This window comes from Melopsittacus undulatus, chromosome 10 (genome assembly GCF_012275295.1).
Source record: "Melopsittacus undulatus isolate bMelUnd1 chromosome 10, bMelUnd1.mat.Z, whole genome shotgun sequence".
In the NCBI taxonomy this organism is placed as follows: Eukaryota; Metazoa; Chordata; class Aves; order Psittaciformes; family Psittaculidae; genus Melopsittacus; species Melopsittacus undulatus.
The window spans coordinates 8,396,520-8,417,997 of record NC_047536.1 but is presented as its reverse complement, the minus strand read 5'-3'; the positions used below and the strand labels follow the sequence as shown (position 1 = coordinate 8,417,997).

The 21,478-nt window shown below is 43.8% G+C and overlaps 1 protein-coding gene across 5 annotated transcripts in view; it reads right to left on the bottom strand.

Annotated features, from left to right (window-relative positions):
* CSNK1A1 (casein kinase 1 alpha 1) overlaps window positions 1-16,136 on the bottom strand; it is a 34,525-nt gene extending 18,389 nt beyond the window's left edge. For 2 of the 5 annotated variants that reach the window (XM_005144984.3, XM_005144985.3), the window contains exons 1-4: window positions 15,604-16,136; window positions 14,695-14,801; window positions 2,723-2,849; window positions 924-1,022 (exon numbers count right to left, since the gene is read on the bottom strand). In XM_005144984.3, the coding sequence (XP_005145041.1) occupies window positions 924-1,022; window positions 2,723-2,849; window positions 14,695-14,801; window positions 15,604-15,726 (456 nt within the window). In that variant the 5' untranslated portion in view covers window positions 15,727-16,136. The remainder of the gene's footprint in view (window positions 1-923; window positions 1,023-2,722; window positions 2,850-14,694; window positions 14,802-15,603) is intronic. The other 3 variants (XM_031045370.2, XM_005144986.3, XM_031045371.2) reach the window with 3 other exon arrangements.
* Window positions 16,137-21,478: the final 5,342 nt, after the last annotated feature.

Genomic DNA, 21,478 nt, shown 5'->3' with positions numbered 1-21,478 from the left:
CATTCTCGAATGGCATATAAAGAAGATAAGTGGGAATCTTGCTTCCAATAAACAGCTTGATCACATACATTTGTCCTGAAGTTAATTTCTATTAAGTAGCATGCTTAATGCATTGCCAATGCTGCCTGTCTGCCCGAGCTCAACACACAAATTGCAGGATTAAGCATATTTCACTCAAGAGAACTACAAATAAAATTAAAGTTTTCTTCTATATAAGGTTTTCAACAGGAAACATGCACTTCTGACTACATTTACCCATCCAAACAAGTGCAACCTCAGGCCTCCCCCTCCCCTGCTTCCCCCCCCCAGTAAATTGAGAGCAGTTTTTGTTGTATAACACATTCAGGTACTATACAACTTAACAGTTTTCCATCAACATATCTGCATAATTTCATTTATTATAAAGGCAATTTATCTACATATCGGCTATTTGTTGTATCTGATGGCTGAAGAGTTCTCTTTACCAGTCTGTCACTGCAAGATTTAATGCCCTGATGACTGGTAGGTCAGGAGCTCCCACATTGGTATGAATTCTTTCCATCCCAGGAAGTGAGCCCCAAAGTCAAAGATAAGTTTTGACTTTATCATTGAGGAGAAAAAATGCTATTTATAACAGTTATCTCAATAATGAAACCCCATCACTGAGAGAAAAGTAGTTAAATATTCTCTAGGGTTAGTTTATCATCTTGTTGCAAAATTATTTCTAGGCTTGCAATCAAGTGTATCTGACAGGGTGGGTCAGAGACACGTGTATGCCACTGCATTTGGAAGCAGACACTGAGAAATTCAAGTTCTCCTGTCAAGAATATGGTTTAGCATCTAAAATATCAAATTTAGCAATGAGTTTTAAAAACGTTGTGCAGCTTGAATCAAGTAACATGCCATTCCCTTTGGATCTATAAAACAAAGAGCATTAGACTAACCTTATTACAGTGACGCCCAATACCCATTAGGAAGTTATCTGGTTTAATGTCTCTGTGTATAAAATTCTTTGTGTGCACATATTCAATTCTACTGATCATCTGTAAAAAAAAAGCAACAAAAGAACAGGTAGGTTTTCAACGAGAGCAATACAATTCACTTAAACCTGCAATGAAAGTATGAATTTTTAGTGTTAGCTTCCTCTGCAACTTATGTATTTGCTTAATGAAAACCAAGTCTTGTTTTTATGCTGTTCAAATAAATTTGGGGGGTGGGATCTATGTTAAAACTTCATAATATTTGTCAGGAAATAGTAGGTTAAATAAATACCTGAAACCACTTCCCAGACATTCAAGTTCATGTTCTAGCTATAGTGACCCATTAAAGAGCAATTGCTCTTACTTCAAACAAAGGTCTTCTATACCTACTGTAAGACAATTTTAAAGCTCTTTTCCTCCTCCCCCCTCCCCAGTTACTCATTCATCCGTTTATTCATTCATCCATCATCAAGCATCACTTTTCCAGGTAACAGTTTTCACAGAGCAAGCAAGAACTTGATTGTGGCCCATAGTGTCATATCTAGGCCGATCCAGGAGTGTCAGCAATGAAGACTCAAACTCTGGCAAATCTGTATCATCATAAGCAGTCATGCAGCTTCCTGCGCATGAGATCACAGCACAGACATTAACATGGTGCAGCTTTCCAGCCACTACAACACCCCTCACACAGTCCACAGGGAGTTGAACTCTTACAACACCATACCCTTGACAGCTGCTCTATGGGACCATGCCCAAAAAGCCAGTTCTGTGCAGAGGTACTATACACCCCATCTATGTTTCCCAGATGAAAACTCATTAGTGGTTTATCATCCAAAGGAATACTGCATAAAAACTAGAGGTTCCCTGGAGATGTTCTAATACCCAGACTCCAGGGTGTTAGAGCAGACATTTCCAAACAGCTTTTTTAAAGACAGTGTACCACTCAAGGCATCTGAAAACAGGGACAGCTGACCTTGTCTCCATACAAATGCCATGAACTTATTTGGCCAAGAGCCCGGGATTCTGCGAGCACCTGGCTAAGTGACAATTCGGTACTAACATCAGTTATGAAATATTAGATGAAATTTAAACCACCATTGAAAATTCAATGGCTGTCCATTTCAAATGCTCTCATGTACTCGCATGACCAAGTTGAAAATGTATCAGTTGCTAGAGTAAGACTTAACAGACCTCAATTTTACAGGCCCTGATTAAGTTTGAAGTAGAGTGGTATCTCAACCAACAGCTTTAAGAACTGCCTTTAAGCACCACAACAACCAGACCAGTATTCATTAGCTCATGGTCTGGTACCAGAAGTTATAGAAGGTTGTGAGTGCACATTTTGATTCAGTAAGAACCCACATGCTTCCATGCTGTCCACCACAGCAGCTGACAACAAGTTTCCATTGAACCAGATCAGCCATAACTGAAGACTGTTTCAGATCTTCTGTCACCATCCCCATGGCTGATCCTGGCTGGTACTGGGCTGATACATGGCTGACCTGTGCTAGTCGACACTTTATTAAAGTTGCACTTGTTAGATCTGCAGCATCAAGGAGGCAGTATCTGTGCTGCCATGTCCCCATGCTGCCCATGTTCATTTTGTATGCCACAGCCAGTCACCATTACTTCACTCCTATGTGGGTCAAGTCTTCAATTGGCTATATACAACACTAACATGTTATTTAACCTTCTTAAGAATTACCACGTTGCAGAAAATACTTTAGGGTTTTTAAGTTCCTCACAGCAAGCTCTATACATACCTGGTCTGCTAACATAAGTACTGTTTTCATCGTAAACCTGCGAGAACAGAAGTTGAATAGGTCTTCAAGGCTGGGACCAAGAAGATCCATAACTAGAACATTGTAGTCCTTTTCTTGACCATACCACCTGCAACAAAGAAAAAGAGAATTAGCAGGAACCCTAAAGCAGCCCAGGACACCTCTTTACCGCAAGGGCACATTGCTGACTAATGTTGAATCTTGAGCGCCAACTAAAAATTAAGGCTTGTAGAATTGTAGTTTTCCCTGAAACAAAGTCTGAGGACAAAACAGGACACACAAATTAGCAAGTGTGAGCATATTTCATTTTCCCTGAAGAAGAAACACTACACTTTAGCAGCAACTGAAATACCAAACACCAAAATCAAAATGCAATCAAAGCAGAAGCCATTACACCTCATTACAGTGACCAATGAGCAAAGCCTGGGCTGAACTCATCTGCAGGACTCCTTATGCTCCCATCAGTTCCCTGCATTATTTAACTCCACATCCTCCAGGCTTTGTTTTCAGGTGACTTCTCTGCAACAGAGTAAAACAGCTCATGCAGTTAACTCTGCATTCATTCACCCATCCAAATTTAACAAATGGCAGCCAAGTTCTGGCGTCCTTTTAAGTAGGAGATAAGGACTCTTTACCGGGTTTTCAACATTCCAACTGGAAAAAGTGTCACAAAAGCAAAAATACAAATGTAGCAAAGTATAAACTGCAGCCAGGCTGTGATATCCACCCTCAAACATCTGATATATCAATTCAGTGCAAAAAAGTTCAATGTTACCAACGCTGTGAAGACAAGCTGGCAGCTTCACACACACGTTCTTCCTTTCAATCCATGTCTAGCATTTTCACCATAGCACTGATTCATATTATCTGCAATTGCAGATAGTATTTCACCACCTAAACTACTCCTGAGAAGACCTGGAGTCATAACCTTGACTTCTGCATATTTCAGCTGTGAATTTCCATACTTTGGACACTGAAAGACATAACCTGAATATTATTCTCTATGGTCCTTCTTGTACATTCCAGACACCTACAGTTAAGCGAGAGGTGCATGTGAAAAACCATTTATGAAGCTGTGCTGAATTCTAATACTTTGTTGTAAAGATTCAACATCTCAATTAGAAGGGTGAACTTTGTCTTTCCCAGGCACCCAGTCCTAGTACCAGCAGTCAGGGGATAATGCACTGACCAGCTCTTCTCCTAGAGGAGTCATGAAGTGCCAACAACAGGGGTGAAGAAAAGATACACCAAGAATAGACCGCATAATAAAAGCATGCAGATGAAAAAATACCAAGTCTCAGCTCAAACACAGTGGTAGCTGGGGCTTAAAGATGTGTATAGACATTTTATTTCCACTTTAGGCAATGACTCCAGGAGGCTAATACATGGTTGTCTGGAAAATAGTTACACTAAAAAAGCCAACAAATTCCTCGGTACTCACAGGATTCCAAGCTTTGCCAGGGTAGTGGAGTCAAATGTTTACAAAACTGCAGAGAAAAGACTCTATATTTGGATTTGCTTCAGGAACTACTGGTCTGTACCTACTTCTAGTAGAAACCTTGCACTTTGTAATGCATTGTTGTACATCTGATAAAAATTGAGTATGAGCCACAGCTCATATATATTGTTTTACTGGTCAGTGTAGGACCCTTATTCATTCCCTACATCAAGAAGGGATGTAGAAAAATGTATTTTGAAAGCAGTCATTCAAATGACATGTCAATAAAAGTTTCTCCAAAATGTTAATGACTATACCAATACTGTAAGTACTATTAATCGGTTTTGCCATCTAAAAATTCACTGAATGTACTATTATGTATAAAAAACTCCCCTTGCAAGTGACACAAATAGGAAAGCACGCTGATGGTATTATCTGATGAAGCCTGTAAGTTATGGAGAGGTTAATGCTCACACTGCAACCTGACACTGAGCCATGAAACATATACATTTTAAGACCTGCCTAGGGCCCTTCTAAGGACTGGTGAGAAGCCAGTTTCAACTGCAAGAGTAACCAACAAGAGTCTTCTAAAAGTACAATGCAGAGATAGAGGAAAGAGTCAAAGTGAGATGCTGTTGAGAAGTTTAGTTACCTCCAAACCAGATTCGGTTCAAAAATTACTGACTATGCCTGTAAATCTACCTCTTGGTTACTATAAGTCACCTATGCAAATGGCTGAGTAGTTTTGACAAGGCTCTATGAACAAGTCCATAGGTCACAGTTGAACACTTATTATCTAGAGTAATGAAAACTGGACCATGTGCCCTGCCTTGTTGTCATATGGAATTTAGGTTTATTGTGAAAAAGCCGAAAGAACAATGAGTAGAATTGAAGATTTCTAAATAAGTCAAGATCTAGATAAAATACTTTCTTCAAGAAATGGAAGTCCAATACTGATACTGAGCGTAACTGTTCAGCACAGTAATGGTTCAGTGCCCAAGAGACTGCAGTACAAGGGAAAAGGATCAAAGATCAGTCTTCAACCAAGCTAAGAAAATTTAGTTACAGCATCACAGAAAAAGCTAAGCTGATGAAAAGGAAGCCTGCCCTGGGAGCTACATTTTAAAAAGCATTTGGTTCCTCTATAGGGATCTCTCTGCTTCGTAAATGCAGCAATTCAGGTTGATTGCACAACCTCCATTTGGCCTACTTCTACGTATGCACAAGAAAACTTTAATCTCCTGACCATTCTGCATTGCTGGAATGCAGGATCAGCTCTGCAAGACAAAGAAAGAAGTCTGGCCCTCAACATTTTATGTTTACCTGCCTGTAATTCCTCACAGGATTCCTAACTACTGGCAACTGACACTTCTGCTGGGGTATTGGAGTAACCTGTACTTTATTTACTTTGCTAACACTGCAAGTAAGTTTTCATTTCCCTTGGAACACTTCCAGGGAAAATGGGATTAAGAAGTAAGGCTACATCACGTCCATTCAGTCTTGTAGCTGCTACTACTGGCAGCTCTAAGCAAAAAATGTCTTGGCTCTTCTTAGTAAACCTTGGATATAATGATACACAAGAGCTTGGCAAGTGCTCCTTACTCCCACATTCGCATAATCAATGTAAGATGGCATAAGCACACGTTTTGAATGAGGACAGATTCAGAGCACTTTGTTTTAGTGCTTTGTGTGTGTGATGTGTGTGGTTTTTTGGGAGAGTTTCTTTTGCCCTACTGCCCAGTAGTGTTAAAACCTGCATGCCAAGCTCATGTCTCAAAGAAAAACCCAGTTGTAATATTGCATTTCTAATTCAACTTGGATTGAACTACTAAAATGAAGGAATGATGCCTACAAGGCCCCGGGCAACTATGATAACAGCATCTCGGAACACAAGTGTCCCACATGTTTGTTTGAGCTCCATAACTTTTTTTTTAAGCACACTTAAGTACTCTCTAATGCTAAAGCTGCAGAAACAACAGCAACAATACATTTTAAGCAGGGAGCATTTCGGAGGAGTGGAAAATGGAAGCAAAAGACTAAACAACTTGACAGTTCACTTTGTGTGGGTATTTCAGATTGCTACATGCAGCATATTACTTTGGAAAGAAAAGCTAATCTACTAAACTAGGAAAACTTATTTTTGTAATTCACTCCCATAGTGCTGTATGCCATACTAGGACATATTTCCTAGAGCGAGTTTTGATTCTGTAGCACAGGTCCATTTATACCTACTTACACCAAAAAAACCCACACAACATAGAGATTATTAGTAGCTTTCCTGAACAGGAGCAGTAAATGATCTTACTGAAGAGCAAACAAAATATTAAGAGGACAATATTATTACGAAATGCTAAGAGTTACCCTTGAACTGGTAACATCTGATAGAGCTGGTAACAACACTAGGCCATATTCAAGCTGTAAGGCTCATGCACGCATGAAAATGCTTTGTCACTCTCCCTTGCCTCATCTGTTTAAAGCTACAGAACAGTAAGAATACAGTAAATATAATGTCCTTGTATCTGTCAATGCTCATTTAAACATTGAACAGTGACCTTAATCTGACTTTGGGCAACTTGTCTACTTTGAAAGGCCAAGTCTCACCACGTCAACAAGTTTCCAAATCACGTGGTTTAGCAGCCACACACAGAGAGCTGAAGTTCCCTAACATCTTCAGTATCAATATTTGTAGCTCTGTGCTCAACAACTGAGTCACATGGCAGTGTCATTTGAAAGGATTCAGCTTCCAGCTCACATACAGTACAATGGGGACGATGCCAGATCACACAAGTGAATGTTTATTTGAACTCATGCGGGGTGGGGTTTTTAAGTCACTTGACTGACCCTGAGACACACAAGTGAAGCACTGATGCACCTCTAGCACTTGGTAGCAAAGACTGTAGTCAGGTCTACTCAAAATCCTCCTCTGTTTTTATAGCTGCAGCTTTCTAAAACTGTATGATGCTCATTTCAGCAACTGCACATTTTGCAAATAATGGCAAGGAAAAAAGAAATGTTTGAGAAAATGTTTGTTACTAATTTGTTGGTTGGTTTGTTCTGTTTTTAACTGAGAGACCATTTCATTCAGACACAGAACATGAAATTACAGGCCCAGGTTCAGACTCCTGTACTACTTAAACAGCTTTAGTAGATCAGCAGCAGCTTCATCCATTACATTGACATTTGTAATTGCTACAGGAAGGTAACAAAAACATCACAATTATCAAAGTGTGGGCCATTTATGTGATACATAAACGTATTCAGAAGATTCACATGAAAAAAAATAATCTCAAATTCATATCAAGATTAACAGAATTACCAGTGATCAACAGCTCTACAGTTCTCAGTAAAGAAACCCCAAATCCCATGCATTCTGAACTCATGAAGTAAAGGCACTGCCACCATTAGCATAATAGCACATCATTTGGTCTACAGCTTATATATACAAACCAAAAATCAGCTCAATACCACAAAAAAAGTGTTCCTACTACCAGGGAAGCTCTAACCAGACTATTTTGCTTCAATTTAATAAAAGCTCTCTTCAATCAATGCCTGCTTTGCCAGGTAACCTACCCTCCACTAAAAGCTTCTGTCAACTCCATCACAGACTGTTCCATTGGAGGCTGTGGCTGCTAACTTGGATTTACAGAAACAACTGCAGAAGGTCATGCTTTCATGAGACAAACATGTCTCTTTGTTCCTCACTGTGAGAAGTTCAATGCTTCTATGACAAGACTTGAATAGTTCAACTCAAACCTTTAGACTTACAGTAACCTTTCAGTCACTATAAAAAGAAAAAGAGGCCGAACTGGACCTCTGACATTACATAAACTTGTGCCACTTCCCTAATTCTTAGTATGTGACCCTATGATTACTCTGTGTAATCCTACACAATTAGCTCCCCAGCACTTGGCCTTTCAAACCACCAAGCAAAAGAGTTCACATGACAAAATTTGAGACTGTCAAAACCAGAGTGGATAAAAAAAGCTGTTAAAACAAAAGGCATACGGTGAACAAGCAAGCTGGAGAGAGCTTACGACTACAATTACCTGAGATCACCTTATCAGTAAATTTGACAAGTCAGCAGGAGCATGGGGGTGAATATAAAAGTCTGGAAGGCCTCATGAACACAAAGGATTCAGACATCCTACAGAAATCCAAATGACGCTGAACTGATGCACACTCTAGAACTGTATTCCATTTCTGCAAGCATTAAGTAATTTATACAAAAGTGTCTGAACTAGGCATTAGTCAGATGATGTGACTAAAGAGAAACCAGACGTCCCTATAATCATTCAGTTTTAATATCAGGCATCAGTGAAAAATAATAGCAATCCTAACCAGTAAAAATACAAGTGTTCTACACAGACTGTGAAGCAATCGGCACCAAAGCTTAGCACTGACGTGCAAACCCCGTCACCAACATTCAGAAAAGGAAATCCAAATCAACAGGGACAGAAAAGAGACTTCAAGAAAGATGGGAAATACTGTAATCATGTATTCAAACAGCTCAGCAAGGCAGCTATGGAGTTACACAACTATTCTTTATAGTTACAGGAGGAGTGCAACAGACAGAAGGTTATCACTAAAAAGAAAGATCAGGGAAGAAATAAATAGGAGCTGACTACCTATGGATACAAGCATTTATCTAGGAACAGAGGCATGCTCTCTGTCTAACAGTCATAAGCACTGCCATGCCGGCCTAGAAAGTTTTACCACTGCACCTGACCGATGCACAGGAAGAACTGCATGTTGTCCAAAACAGGTGATGGATGTGGACCAAAGGGGTCCCTTCTAGTTCCATGTTCTAGACTTCTCAGCAAAGACAGCTCTTGACATAGTCATGTTTCAAGCAAATTGGCAAGTATATCCTGCCTGTTAAAATCTACTAATTTGAGTCTTAGCAGATACTGAAGCAATACACACAAGAAAAGTATTCTACCATCCTAAGATCCATGTCTAAATTGAGACATTTTATATTTCTAGTTTTATCTCCCCGGAAGCTGGAAAAGCACTTCTAAACTGTTAGCCAGCTAGAAGTAATATAAATGAACTTAACATAACATGGCATGACTGAAATACTGAAGTGGAATATTTAGCAGATGTCATCTAACGTTAGTTGCCATGGTGAGCATGAATTAGGCCACCCAAGCACTAAATAAAGAAATGCAATGAACACCCTACGCTATGAAGTTAGCTAGAGTCTATAAATAAAATTCTGTATCACTTTTTGTACAGTTATGAGAGAAATATGAATGTGTGAAGTACACCAAAGCAACTCATCTCCTAAGCAATAAGGTCATTTCATCTGCAAAGTGTTATTATGTTGCATATATACTTCCATGTAGCTGACTTGCTGTTTTGCTAGCTGGTTTATGAGGTGCATTAACACCTGGTAGGAAGCAAGGAGAAGCTAAGCCAAGTTTCTCCCATAAGAGTCAGAAGGCTCAATTGAGAAGGTAAAGCCATTAATCCACAGTAGGCATAGGAAACATTGCTGAGCTGGAGCATTTCAGTAATACCTGTTCCAAACAGGAGTTACACTGAACTTCTGCAGCTGTTTCTGCAAAGACTGAGCTAAGGCAAGGGGAAAAAAAAAGGAAGAAAAAGAATCAAAAAGGACAGCTTCATTTGTTTTCAAACTGCGGTCTCTCTTGGATGCTTCAAAGGAGTCCACACACTGATTAAGACAGAAGTTTAAAGTGTTATAAAACATGAAATAGGTTTTGTTTAAAGACATTCATTCTCTCAGTAGAAAAACTGTAGGCATTAAAATACTTGCTGGCCATTTTAGTCTGAGCTACCTGAACAAGGGGCTTCCTTTTAGCTACTAAAGTGTTTCTGCCCTTCCGTATGCAGCCTTAAGTAATAACAAAAGGTTAATTAACATAAGGCTCTATTGCTAGAACCTTCCTCCTCATTACTTGCAGACCTACATAAAAGTACCAGTCTTGGCAAAGAAAGGAAAAGAGAAAACTTTTCAGACTATGCGACCAATAGTTTCAGGATTGTTCTGGAGTGTTTGGTTGAGTATTTGTTTGTTGGGAAGAGCCCTGGGGGGGGTGTTGTTTGTGGGTTTGACAGGTGTTTTTCCAGGGGTGGTTTTGAGGTGGGTTTTAATGCTGCAGAAAGTTACTGGGAAAACAGTTCAGAATGAAGATGTCCAAGAGGTATATTTACAGATTTTTAAGCACTGCTTAAAGAGATCAAAATCTGAAGTGCTTAAGGAAAAAACTGTTGTGAGAACAACCCTAAAGGTATCAAACTTGACCACGTTTCCATTACATGCATTACTCAGTGAGATGAATGCAGGCAGAGTCTGTTATTAATACATTATCCAACATGGCAGTCAGCAACCAGAACAAAAACTGTAGACACTTTTGTAGGTATTTTACATCTTAGCAGAAACTTGACAATTCCTTCACTATTCGGAAGACTGCACAGTGACACATGGGTGGCAATACTGAATTTCTCAACATCAAAATCTTTTGCAAGAACTTACTGCACTGAAAAGCTCAGAAACTGAGCTATTTACTTGCTCCCTTTGCAAGAGAATGTGGCAAAAATATAAGCACTGCCCACTCAGTAGCTTTTGGTTTTTAAACTTCCAAATGACTAAACTTACAAACTATCACTTTGATCAGCCTCACATGCTCTACAGCATCTCTTCAGCCTTGCCCACCCCAGAATACATGCAATATCTGTTTCATATTCACTAAGTCTTCCTGCTATTAAGTGCAATAAATCTAATACAAAATCAATGCCACAGCTGGTTCCAGCATAGCTGTTTTCCATTTGAGACGGACAATAACAACAACTTATCCCATACTGCCAGGGGAAAAGTCTGAAGCCCACTCTTCTTTTAAAAGTATGTCTGAAGGAGTACATAAAGGTAGAAGGAGATGAGCAACAGCTGCTAAACACCATAAATGGCAAAACCCAAAAGTGCTGTCACAGGTAATTTGACCAACTGCTTTTGTCAAGAGTGCTGTAACAGTTACACTATGAACAAAGCACTACACACACACATCACCAAATCCATTCTGCTGCATTCCTCCAAGCCAGAACCAAGAATATGGGGATAAAGGTAGATGGTGCACACTAATAGGATCAGTGTCCATTTAACAAGATTACAGCTAAAAACGCTTTGTCACTGAAAAAGAGAGGAAAAAGAAAAAAAGACAGCTGGTGGCTGAGAACAATGAGAATAAGCCCAGCAGAATACTGCAGGCTCTGCATTGTGTCCTAAAGGCAGATCACATTGTTAGAACATGAAGCTTGGTTCAAGAGCTTTTTGTGAAAAATGAAGGTAATCATTCACCAAAATTTGTACACTGACAACAAATCACAGGTTAAAAAATACCGAGTGTTTCTATGAGGTTTTTTGAAACTCCAGAGACAAGTTCAGCAACTTTGCTGCTCTTCCAGGAAGTGATAAGCAGCAAAGACTTGCAAGTTTAAAAGGGTTTAGAATATTCAGAGAATAAGGACATTCCTATCTCAATTTTTGCTATTTTATGTGCAAACAGCATGTTCTGTTCCAGTGAGTACCACCAACCCTTCTGGGCTCTCCACAACAATCTCACAGTTGATCCCACGTAAGCAATATTAAAAACCTTTGAATTCAAAACTGAGATTTTGCTCATTACCTTTCCTGCAATCAGCCAGAAAGGCCATCAAATCAACCTGAAAGGCTATAAAACAAAGTTGCTTGGTTCTGAATTAAAGTGACACTCCAGATATGCTATCTTATGATTACTAAGTCTGCAATCATATCTAAAGGGCAGAACTCAGTTTAAGAACAGGTGCCCAGAATGAATGAGCAATCCATACCTCACCTATGATTTCAGCTTTTGACTCAACCACAGCAGACCACTTTAGTGAGGCAAAGGCACATAACGCAACTCCTAGTAAGTTGATCTTGGCTCCTGCATTACTTAGTGAGATGTAAAAGAGCGAAGAAGTCCCTCATTCTTAAATGATGAATGCAAGATTACAGGCCTCCATTTCCCAGATGGGGAGCACAGAGAGAAAAATGATAGCGCCCAGCTTAGCATGGCAATGGGAAAAGCTTAGAGTGATTTCTTAATTTTCTGTCAAATGCTCCAAGATGCTGCTGTTTAAAGGTGTCACAGTACAGAAGTTTCTTAAAATGTATCAAGTGATTTTCCTTCAACTTGATTCATCCTTCTACATCCACTGAGCCAAGAACTGCTTATTCCAACTTGACAGCATACCATTATAAAACAATGGTGGAAGGAGTATTAGCAATTACACATGCGAAGTGACCTAAGTACAAAGTCACACATTCTCCCAGCTCAGCTACTGAGGAAAACACACATCAAAAAAGCTTGAACTGTTCGAAACAATATGGACAGTAATTTCATCTTAGTCTTACTCTTTGTAATCACCTATTCAAAGATGTATCATTGTTAAGTACCACAGTGATACATCTCATCTGGTCAGTCAACTCCTCCCCCTTACATTCAGAGAACCATGGATTCTGCTTCTACTGAACACATGAACTTTTGCAGCAAAATCTGTGCTGGGTGTCCTGCTCAGCTTCCTCTTAAAAAAGAGAAAAATAATGGTTGGGATTTCTTCAAACATCACCAGATGTCATACAGCAAGAGGACAACCGGTAACAAAAGTCCAGTCAAAGAACCTGCCAAGCAGTGTCTGATAGATACAAATAGATTTCAATGAAGACAAAAAAAGGTATTTACAAAAATTTTCTGAAAGACACTTTTTTTAGAAAAATATTTGGGTTTTATACAGTGAGAACTTGAAAGTGAAAAACTTTAAGATGCGCTGACATTATCAAATAGATCACACACCCTGAACATCAAACAGAGAGGAAAAAAGCACCTTAAAAATGACTGCTGCAATTGAAGCCGGAAGTAGGAATGCAAGATTGCTTCCAGTATTCCAGCTTTAAATAAAACTCTCAGGGTGTTTTCACCAAATCCAAGAACTCAGCAGTTCATTTCTGTTACATGGAAAAGTTGAGAAAATTCCAACTTAGGCCTCATTATAACACCGAAAAAAAAGTCATTGAAGAATGCCTGCTTTTCCAGTTCTGTGATGAAACACCTGATATCTGCTGGCTTTGGCTGTTTTCCCAGTTTTCCTTGTTGTAGCATGTAACTACACTGGGATAGCCTTCCAAAATGCACTTTCTAGTCTTGCAGTTGTGAAAGGAAGGCAACCACATTTGAAGGAAGAAAGGAATCTGTAATCTAAAATGAATACTAAATCTATTTTCACACAAGCAGCTCCATGTAAGGTGCAAGTATTCTGATTAATTCAGGTATGTCTGTCCTGCTCCTGCACCAAAAGGCTGTAGTGAATGAGGCCAGATGGCCACGACAACACTGTCTCCTCCACCATACAGCTCCAGCTTACAAGCAGGACAACAGCCAGTTGTGGTTGGGGCAGGCAGGGAAGAGGACAGGGGGAAGCTATTAACCTCAGAAATGCAGACTTGGCTTAGGCTTTGTTAAAATTAACACCTGATCTAGAATAAGTCATCATCATAATCCTGCAATAGACCCTACAGGATAGGTGAAATACAATGAAGTCAGGGAAGGGTTAACAGATTACATGGAATCGTCAGTTTGATGGAAGTATCTAAACTGAAATCATTGTTGCAGCTCAAGGAACAAGATTCCTTTATGCCATTAAGTGTGTGCATAAGAAATTCTGACTTTAAAACAATCATTAACAAAGTTTTAAAAAAATAACTTTTCGTACAAAGTCTTTCTGAAGAATACTGAAGTTTCACATAAACTGTTCTGATGAATAGATTCAGCAGCTGGGAACTAATCCAGTACTAACACCTCAATAATCTCAACAGAAAGAACTCTTCAGAGCCTGCTGCACCAGTGATTTTCTTCCAGATCAGGAAATTATTAACCACCACTGAAAGTTTCAGGGCATGAAACAAGGATCTACATCAGAAGCAATCGGGAGAGATTCATCTTGGCACTTTAACTGCACGGAAACCCGAGTGACGCATCTGTTGCGGGTAACTGAAAGGGGGCTGCCATTTCATTCCTGGTTGAGGTTCTCAAGCCTCGCAGCACATAACTATGAAAGGAAAAGATACATGCCTGAGCACGTCCCTTGTCCCAACACGAGAAGGGGGAGGGTTAATCACGTCCATCCGCCATTTTCTGAGCGGAGGAGGAAGACATGTTGGAACAAAAAAAAAGCAACAAAAGAAAGCAGCCATTTCCAGAGCCAGCTCCAAACTCCAGCCCCAGCAACACACAGGGGCAGGCCCACACTGCTCCCATCACAATTCAGGAGCTGCTGAACATCTTGCTTTCAAAGCACACTATGTACAGGCAAGAACAGGCAGCAAGCCTGTTGGGAGGATACACAACTAGTTGTACAGCTTGGAATGGAGTATTTCCCCCCCCAACAGCTCAATCCTACCCAGGTAAATCTCCTTTTAATGGTGGTGCCCTGCCTCACACGAACATTCAAAGTACTGGCACATATGAGGGATTCCTACCGTATATGTGGGATGCCAACTCCTCCCTGCAGAATCTTGTATAGTTTGCTTTCATACAGCAGCTGGGGATGTCTGGCCTTCTGAGACTCCAACTTTACAGCAACTTCCTACAGTGAGAGGGAACAAGGAGTCAAGAGTGTCCACCAAGCCCAGCTTTGCCACTGAGGTTTAAGGGCACAGCACTTCAACATCCCCCACACAGCCCTGCTGCAAATGCTTTGAGGTGTAATTTTTTCTAAGCCCTCGGTGCTTAATGTCTTGTTATTTTGTTGCTTCTTCAAATAAAATCCATATGGCGATGATCTGTATATAAACATCCATCCCAGGTCATGAAACTGAGCTGGAGATGTAAAGTCTTCAGATCCATGTAAGTGAGGAAGAACATATGTGGGTGTTTCTTCTTTACAGCTCACAGCCGTGAGGGGGAGGAAAGAAAAAAAAATAAGAAAAAAGAAAGAGCTGAAGAAACAAGGGATCTTCTTTGTTTCTATTACTGTTGATGAAAACGAGATAAAGTATTCCCCAGCTGAGAGAGGGGGATAGATGATTGGTGGGAGAGAGACGACTTTGGCCACCCATAAAAGACAAAGTATGTTTGCCCACAATGGTGGCCTCCGCTTCCTGCAACACACAAGCGAGCTATGCAACTGCTGGGTGGGGGACAGCCCAACCGCACGGCTCTGCTCTCGGGGATGAAGGCCCTCGAGGGGTTTAGCCCCCCAACCCCGAGTTATGCACCTCCGCTCCCCCTCTTTGGCAAGATGGGGCCGCCATAGGGAGCGATACCGGGAGCAACAGGGGCAAAACCAGGCCTCGGGAAGGTTATCGCTGGTCGCCGGTTCTCCCCGAGGTGCAGGAGGGACCGCGCCGGTGGGCCCAAAGAAGGGAGAGAGTGCGAGCCGCCCTTACCTCCCCGTTGGTGATGTTGATCGCCAAATAGATGTCCCCGAAGGAGCCCGACCCGATCTTCCGCACCAGCTTGTACTTGCCTCCGACAATGAACTCGGCCTTGGAGCCGCTGCTACTCGCCATGGTGAGGGGCGGCTGAGGGGCTTGAGGGGAGAAAGAGGGCTCTACCGCCGCCCCAGAGGAGGGGAAAGGGACAGGGGAGGGAAGAGAGGGGAGGGGAAGGGGGACAGAACAGGGAAGCCTGGTCCCCGCTGCTCAGCTCCAGCCGCGCCGCTCCGGCGGGCGTCCCCTTTCCAAAGCTCGTCCCGCTCCGCTGCCGGGCGGCTCTCGGAGCCCTCCAGAAAGACGAGAAGCGGGGCCCGCGGTACTACAGAGGTAGGGAAGGGGAAAGGGTGCGCTCAGCCTGCCGGGTCGCGGCCGCCGCCGGCCCGTCACTCGGCGGCCGTCGCCGCCATCTTGTCTCGTAGCCGCTGCTCTGGCGGACACAAAATGCCCCCAGCCTGCGGCCGCCGCTTCTTCACCGCGCGGGGCACGCTGGGAGCGGGGCGGGGCCGCGCACAAGCCCCGCCCCTCCCGCCTTGCCCCGCGGGGTGGGGGCGAGAGGGCGGTGCCGCGTGTGCGCATGTGCGCAGTGCAAGTCCACGCACTGCGCATGCCCAAGAGAACGCCCCGCCCTCAAAGGCGATGACCAGGAGGTGTTTTCCACCTCCCCTCTTAAAGGGGCGGGCGCCCCCTCTGGGAGAGGCAGCTGTGGGTGACCCCTCCCGTGCCCCAGTGGCCCCATCTGTGCTGTGGGGTGCCTGCAGCCAGCAGGAGATAAGGCTTGGGCAGCCCTGCTGTGACGCACGGTTTGTTGTGGGGCTGTGGCAGGAGCTTCTGCAAGGTGCTTATCGGCTGCACAGCCGGTGGTGGTGTGGGTTTGAGTGTGAACCCACAGGAGCTCTCCTGTGCTGCGGTGTCTGCAGGTTGGGGGGCTGAGGGAATGGCGGTGCCTTCCCCACTTCTGGGTGCATGCCACCTTTGCCTCATCACCCATGCTCAGCTGCCATGTCCTGTTTACCCCTCGCACCTTCCACCTCGGGTCACTTGAGCCTTTAGTTCCTTGGTGCAGTGAGGATTCAGCAAGTGCTGAGGAAGCTGTGACCCCTCACAAGAACCACACTGCGGGCAGAGGCACCCACTGTGGCCGCATCTCTTAGCTCTGCGGCCCTTGCCTTCACACAGCTGTTACACTCGTGTCCTGTCCTTCCCCACACTGCTGTGACCGAGCAGCTCGTGCTCCGGGAGCTGCTCCTCGCTGTGTGTCAAATCCAATGGAAGCCTCCTCCATTGCCCCCTCACTGTGTGCTGTGAGCTTTGCCTTTGCAGGAACACAAACCTGTGAGTTCCCCGTGACTCATCATCACTCCCTGTCAGAGCGGCGTCTTCTGCTGTGCAAGCCTACATTGGGGAAATGATTCAGTCTGCAGGAGAAAGCTCCTACAGGAATGCAGCTCATGTATGTACAAGCAAAGCCTACTCAGGGTGTCTGCTTTTAAGGGAAGCAGTAGGAGAAACTGCTTTCCAACTTGCTGGGTTGACACCCAGAGCTATGAGAATAATAAAAAGTTCGATTTTAAGGCTGGTCTATGCACAGATTTATCTTTTTTAATAGCTAACTATTTTGGAGGAAAAAAAAGTGAAATGAAGAGGTTCAGGTTAGGACACTGCTGTATTGGTTGGAAATCGTTCATAGGAAAGTAAAGGAGTTCTCTGAACAGCATTCACATGGTGATAGAGGCTTGTGTTGCACTCACCGTGTTGCTTTCTAGCTTGGTAAAGGCACTGCTCTACAAACACTTTCTGTCTGCACAAGTGAGAAAAAGTCCTGGCTTATATCCATCTGGCTGTTAGGCAGCGAGGGAAGTCTGTGATTTGCCTCTGTTTCTTCCTGTGGTGGACTCAGTCAGCTCCAGGATGACTCCATAGCGAGACACCAGGAGGAATGGAGAGGGCAGATTGGCAGCCAGAAATTCCCTGAACTGCAAATACCAGTTCCAAGTTCTCTGTGTGTCTCAGGGAGCTCAGATCCAAGGGTTTACTACAGGTCTCTAATAAAAATAAAATGTGACAGATTCAAAATCAGCCCAGCCTGTGCCAGATGCACCAGAATGAAAACGATGCTCTGAGAGCACACTAGCCTCCAACTCATTCCCACCTCAGTTCTGTCAAGGAGCATTTGTTGAAGCAAGAATATCTGCACCCTTGTCACTCAAAGGGAATGTAGATCTTGTGCGGAGGAGCTCAGATACATCGCACACTAGTTAAGGGGGCTGGAGTTTCGAGGGCAAATGAGGTATCTTTGAGCATCACACTCGTTTCTATATGCAGAGCCCCTGTGTCCTCAGTTGCCCTCACATGGCTGTTAATGCTGGTTTGCAGACTGCTCAGAACTGATGTGCACTTACCGGCCTTTGGGGTTTAGTTATTTTTAATGGTTGCTCTCGATGGGATTTGAGCAGTTTGGAGGCTTGAGTCACGTATCCTTGGAGGAGCTGGAAAAACAGGTCTGCAGCTCCTGGTGAGTAAATAGACCATGCCATGCATGGGGATGCAGGAGAGCAAGATCTCCTGGGCTATGCAATGCTGCCACCTCCTGCCTTCCGGGGGACATCTCTGTGTCCAGGGAACACTGCTGGTGCCTTGGGACAGAAAACATCACACAGGACAAGGACTGGCCGAGCTGATCTGGTGCAAATGTACCCAGGCATCTTCCCTGAAATGTCTGCAGGGTGTCTGCAATCTAGCTGGGTGTTGTGCAGAAAGAGATGGGCAGCAGTCAGCATTTGCTATCTTTTGTCTTGGTTATTTTTAACATCCATTCACTAATGGGTCCTGCAGGAAGGATGGAAACGGAGAATTCAGAGGAGGACCAGACTAGGCAACGTGCAGGTTGAAGGAAAGCAGAGACGGCAGAAGTCAGCCAGCATAAACCAGGACACAGAAGAGAATAAAGACCAAGCAGTGCAGCTGGAGCTCCTTCACCCCTGGCCAGGAGCAGTGAGGATACCTGTGAACACCAGGCCAGGAGTGCAGTGAAAACCTCCACCACTTCCAGCTCTGGCTACTCCATGAAGGAAGATCTGGGGAGCCCCATGTGCCAGCATCCCACCATGTGCCACGATGAGATGACCTCAACCTGCCTTATTCCCATGGCTGCACACCACATCTGTTGAATCCTACCTGTCAGATTTACATCTCAGCCACTCCAGTAGCAAGGAGAGTTTTGTTCCATTTCAGAGAGGAGGGAAGGTACATGTGTATTTCTGGGTGGCAAGAATTTAACCCAGTGCATGAACAGTGCTATTCAGAGCATGAGACTGGAGGAGACTCTTAGTCTGATAGATCCTAGTTGTCCAGAAGCAGATCGTATCTGGAGGTGGGTCTTACCTGGTGTGTTGTCCCCTCCTGTGTCAGGATAAAGTCCACCTGTGCAAGAGGTTTTGCTGTTGTTATTATTTTGCCCAATGGATCTGTCCTGTCTTTGTGCCACAGGAAAATTCCCCTTCTAGCCCCTTGCAGAACCGAAATCCCATGGCACCGTGTTTGGAGTTTGCCTTGCTGAGCAATGGGGATACTGAGACCAGTGCTGGCCTTGTAAAAATCCTTCCATGGCCTCTGCCTTAGAGTTTGTGTCCTGAGTCTTTAGGAAAGAGAAGAAGTTGGTAAAGACAAACGTGAACAATACCAAGAGTTGCACAAACATAATGAAGACACTGACTGGATTTAAAATGATTCAATTTTAAATTAATAATTAAAAGCTTTGAAAATGTAAGTTGTGAGGGGAATTTTAGGTTGTGGTTTAACAGCAGCTGGCCCGATCTAAGCACTTATACCGTGTTCTCACTTCTGCATCCTTTTCTCCTCCTACTCAGCCCACTCTCAGTGCCCAGCTCTGTGGCTTGTTGGACCCTCTGTGGTCAGTTTGTCTCTCCAAGCCTACAGAATATTGTCCAAATGGTCTCTCTTGATGTTTTCTCTGGGTTACTGTTCTCACAGACAGGTGACTTGAATGGCTTGAGTTGCTCCAGGGGACATGCAAGGGTTGTCCCCTGCTGGCAGTGATGTTGTCAGACAGAGCACCAGGTGGGAGCAGTCACAGGGGAAGACTGAAGAAACACTCCTTGCTACCCAGAAAGGTGCTCTACCCAGGAGAGAGCATGAGAATCATTGCATTCACTGCTAACACAGAGAACATCGGCCTCAGCACCACTGCCAAAGAGGATGGAATGTACTGGAGAGCTAAAGTATCCTCAAGGTATTCTTTAGCTCCTGTTCCTTATTATTTTTCACAACTTTCAGGGACACCAAAACAGTGAAAACATGTTTATAGCTGCATCACTCGGTAAAGTGAAAGGGATAAATTCCTCCCCTTCTCTTTCCAGAAGATGGGCCAGAAGTCTTGCTGCATGACCAAGCCTCCAGTGTAACCAGCCCTCCTTGACCCCAGAGTTGCTCATCTTTTATTTGTGCCTGCCTTGCAACTGAGCATCTCCAAACCTCTTAATTTGATCCCAGCAATGGGGAGGAGTGTTTCAGTGTAATAAACCAGCTGCTCGATGCAGCACTGATGGAGCTTTGCATGCTTGTACCAATGTCAGCAAATACGTGCTGCTGTGAAGTTGGTGCAGGAGGGAACTGCTCATCCTCCTCCACAGCAGGGATATCCTGGGCTCCAGTCTAAACGCTCCTGGGGAGGGAGGAACAGTGAAATGACAAGCTAAGCCAAGTACGAGTCAGAGGGTATGCAGTGCCTCTGCTCCAGAGCCGTCAGCTCATGTTCAGGTCAAGTTAGAGTTTCAGAGCCTCTCCAGAGTGGAGCTGACATCATTCAGTACTTACCTCCTGCTGCTGCGGGTAGGGCCTAGGAGCACCTGAGAACTTCTGCAGCACCGACTGCAACGGGCAAAGTTACCCACAACAGAGAGCAAAATTACATGGCAATGAGCTGAGCTGAACTGAGAGATTCCATCCTCTGCCCAGTCCTGCTCCCTCCTGGCCAGCCACTCCGGCACACTGGCCCCTCACTGAGCCCAATGCACCTCCTAACTTGGCAGGTGATTCCTTTGTATTGCAGGCTAGTTTTCTGATGGTTTAAGGAATCAATTTGTCTCATGGCAGGGTCGAACAAAGCTGGCGCTGAGGCAAAGGAAGAGTGGGATCAGCAGAAGCCTAAGATCTTAAAAAATAAACCTGCTGTCTTCTCTCTTTTAACTCGCTGCCTCTCCAGAGGGGCAAGTTCACTCTGTGTAGCCAAGAAAAAGCAAGGTCTGTATCTTCAACCCAAGGTCAGTTCTGTTCTCTGAAGCATTTATTGTCTCACAGAGACAGAGAACCCAAGGTAGTTTCCCCCAGATTTTCCCTGAAAGTGGGCAAAGCCCAAGTACAGATGAAGAAACCAAGAGACCACTGAAGGGTCTCACTGAGTCCTGGGAAGCCAAAGTCATCTCAGTATTTGTTTGCTCTTGGGCAGGAGGGGCAAGAGAGCTTCTGGCAGGGCTGAAGGATTTGTATTTTAAACCAGATGTGGTTTACAGGTTTGTAGACACAGCAGGTTGCTTGTCTGGGGTCATTTGTTCTGCTTTATCATCTCCTTGCACTCCCTCTGACCATGCTGTTACACCTTCACACTGGGGCCTTTGCCTTCCCTCTGAGCCTCCAGGGCTTTGGCTCTGTGCTGACCTTAGCTGATTCTCCAGCCAGCTATTGTTAGCGGAGCTTACAGCTCTTGGGATGATGACTGGAGAGGAGCAGCTTGTGCCGGTAGGAACCAACCCAGGCTGTGTTGGGATCCCACGTGAGGTAGCTCACCTTTGGACGGTCCTGTCTGTGTGCC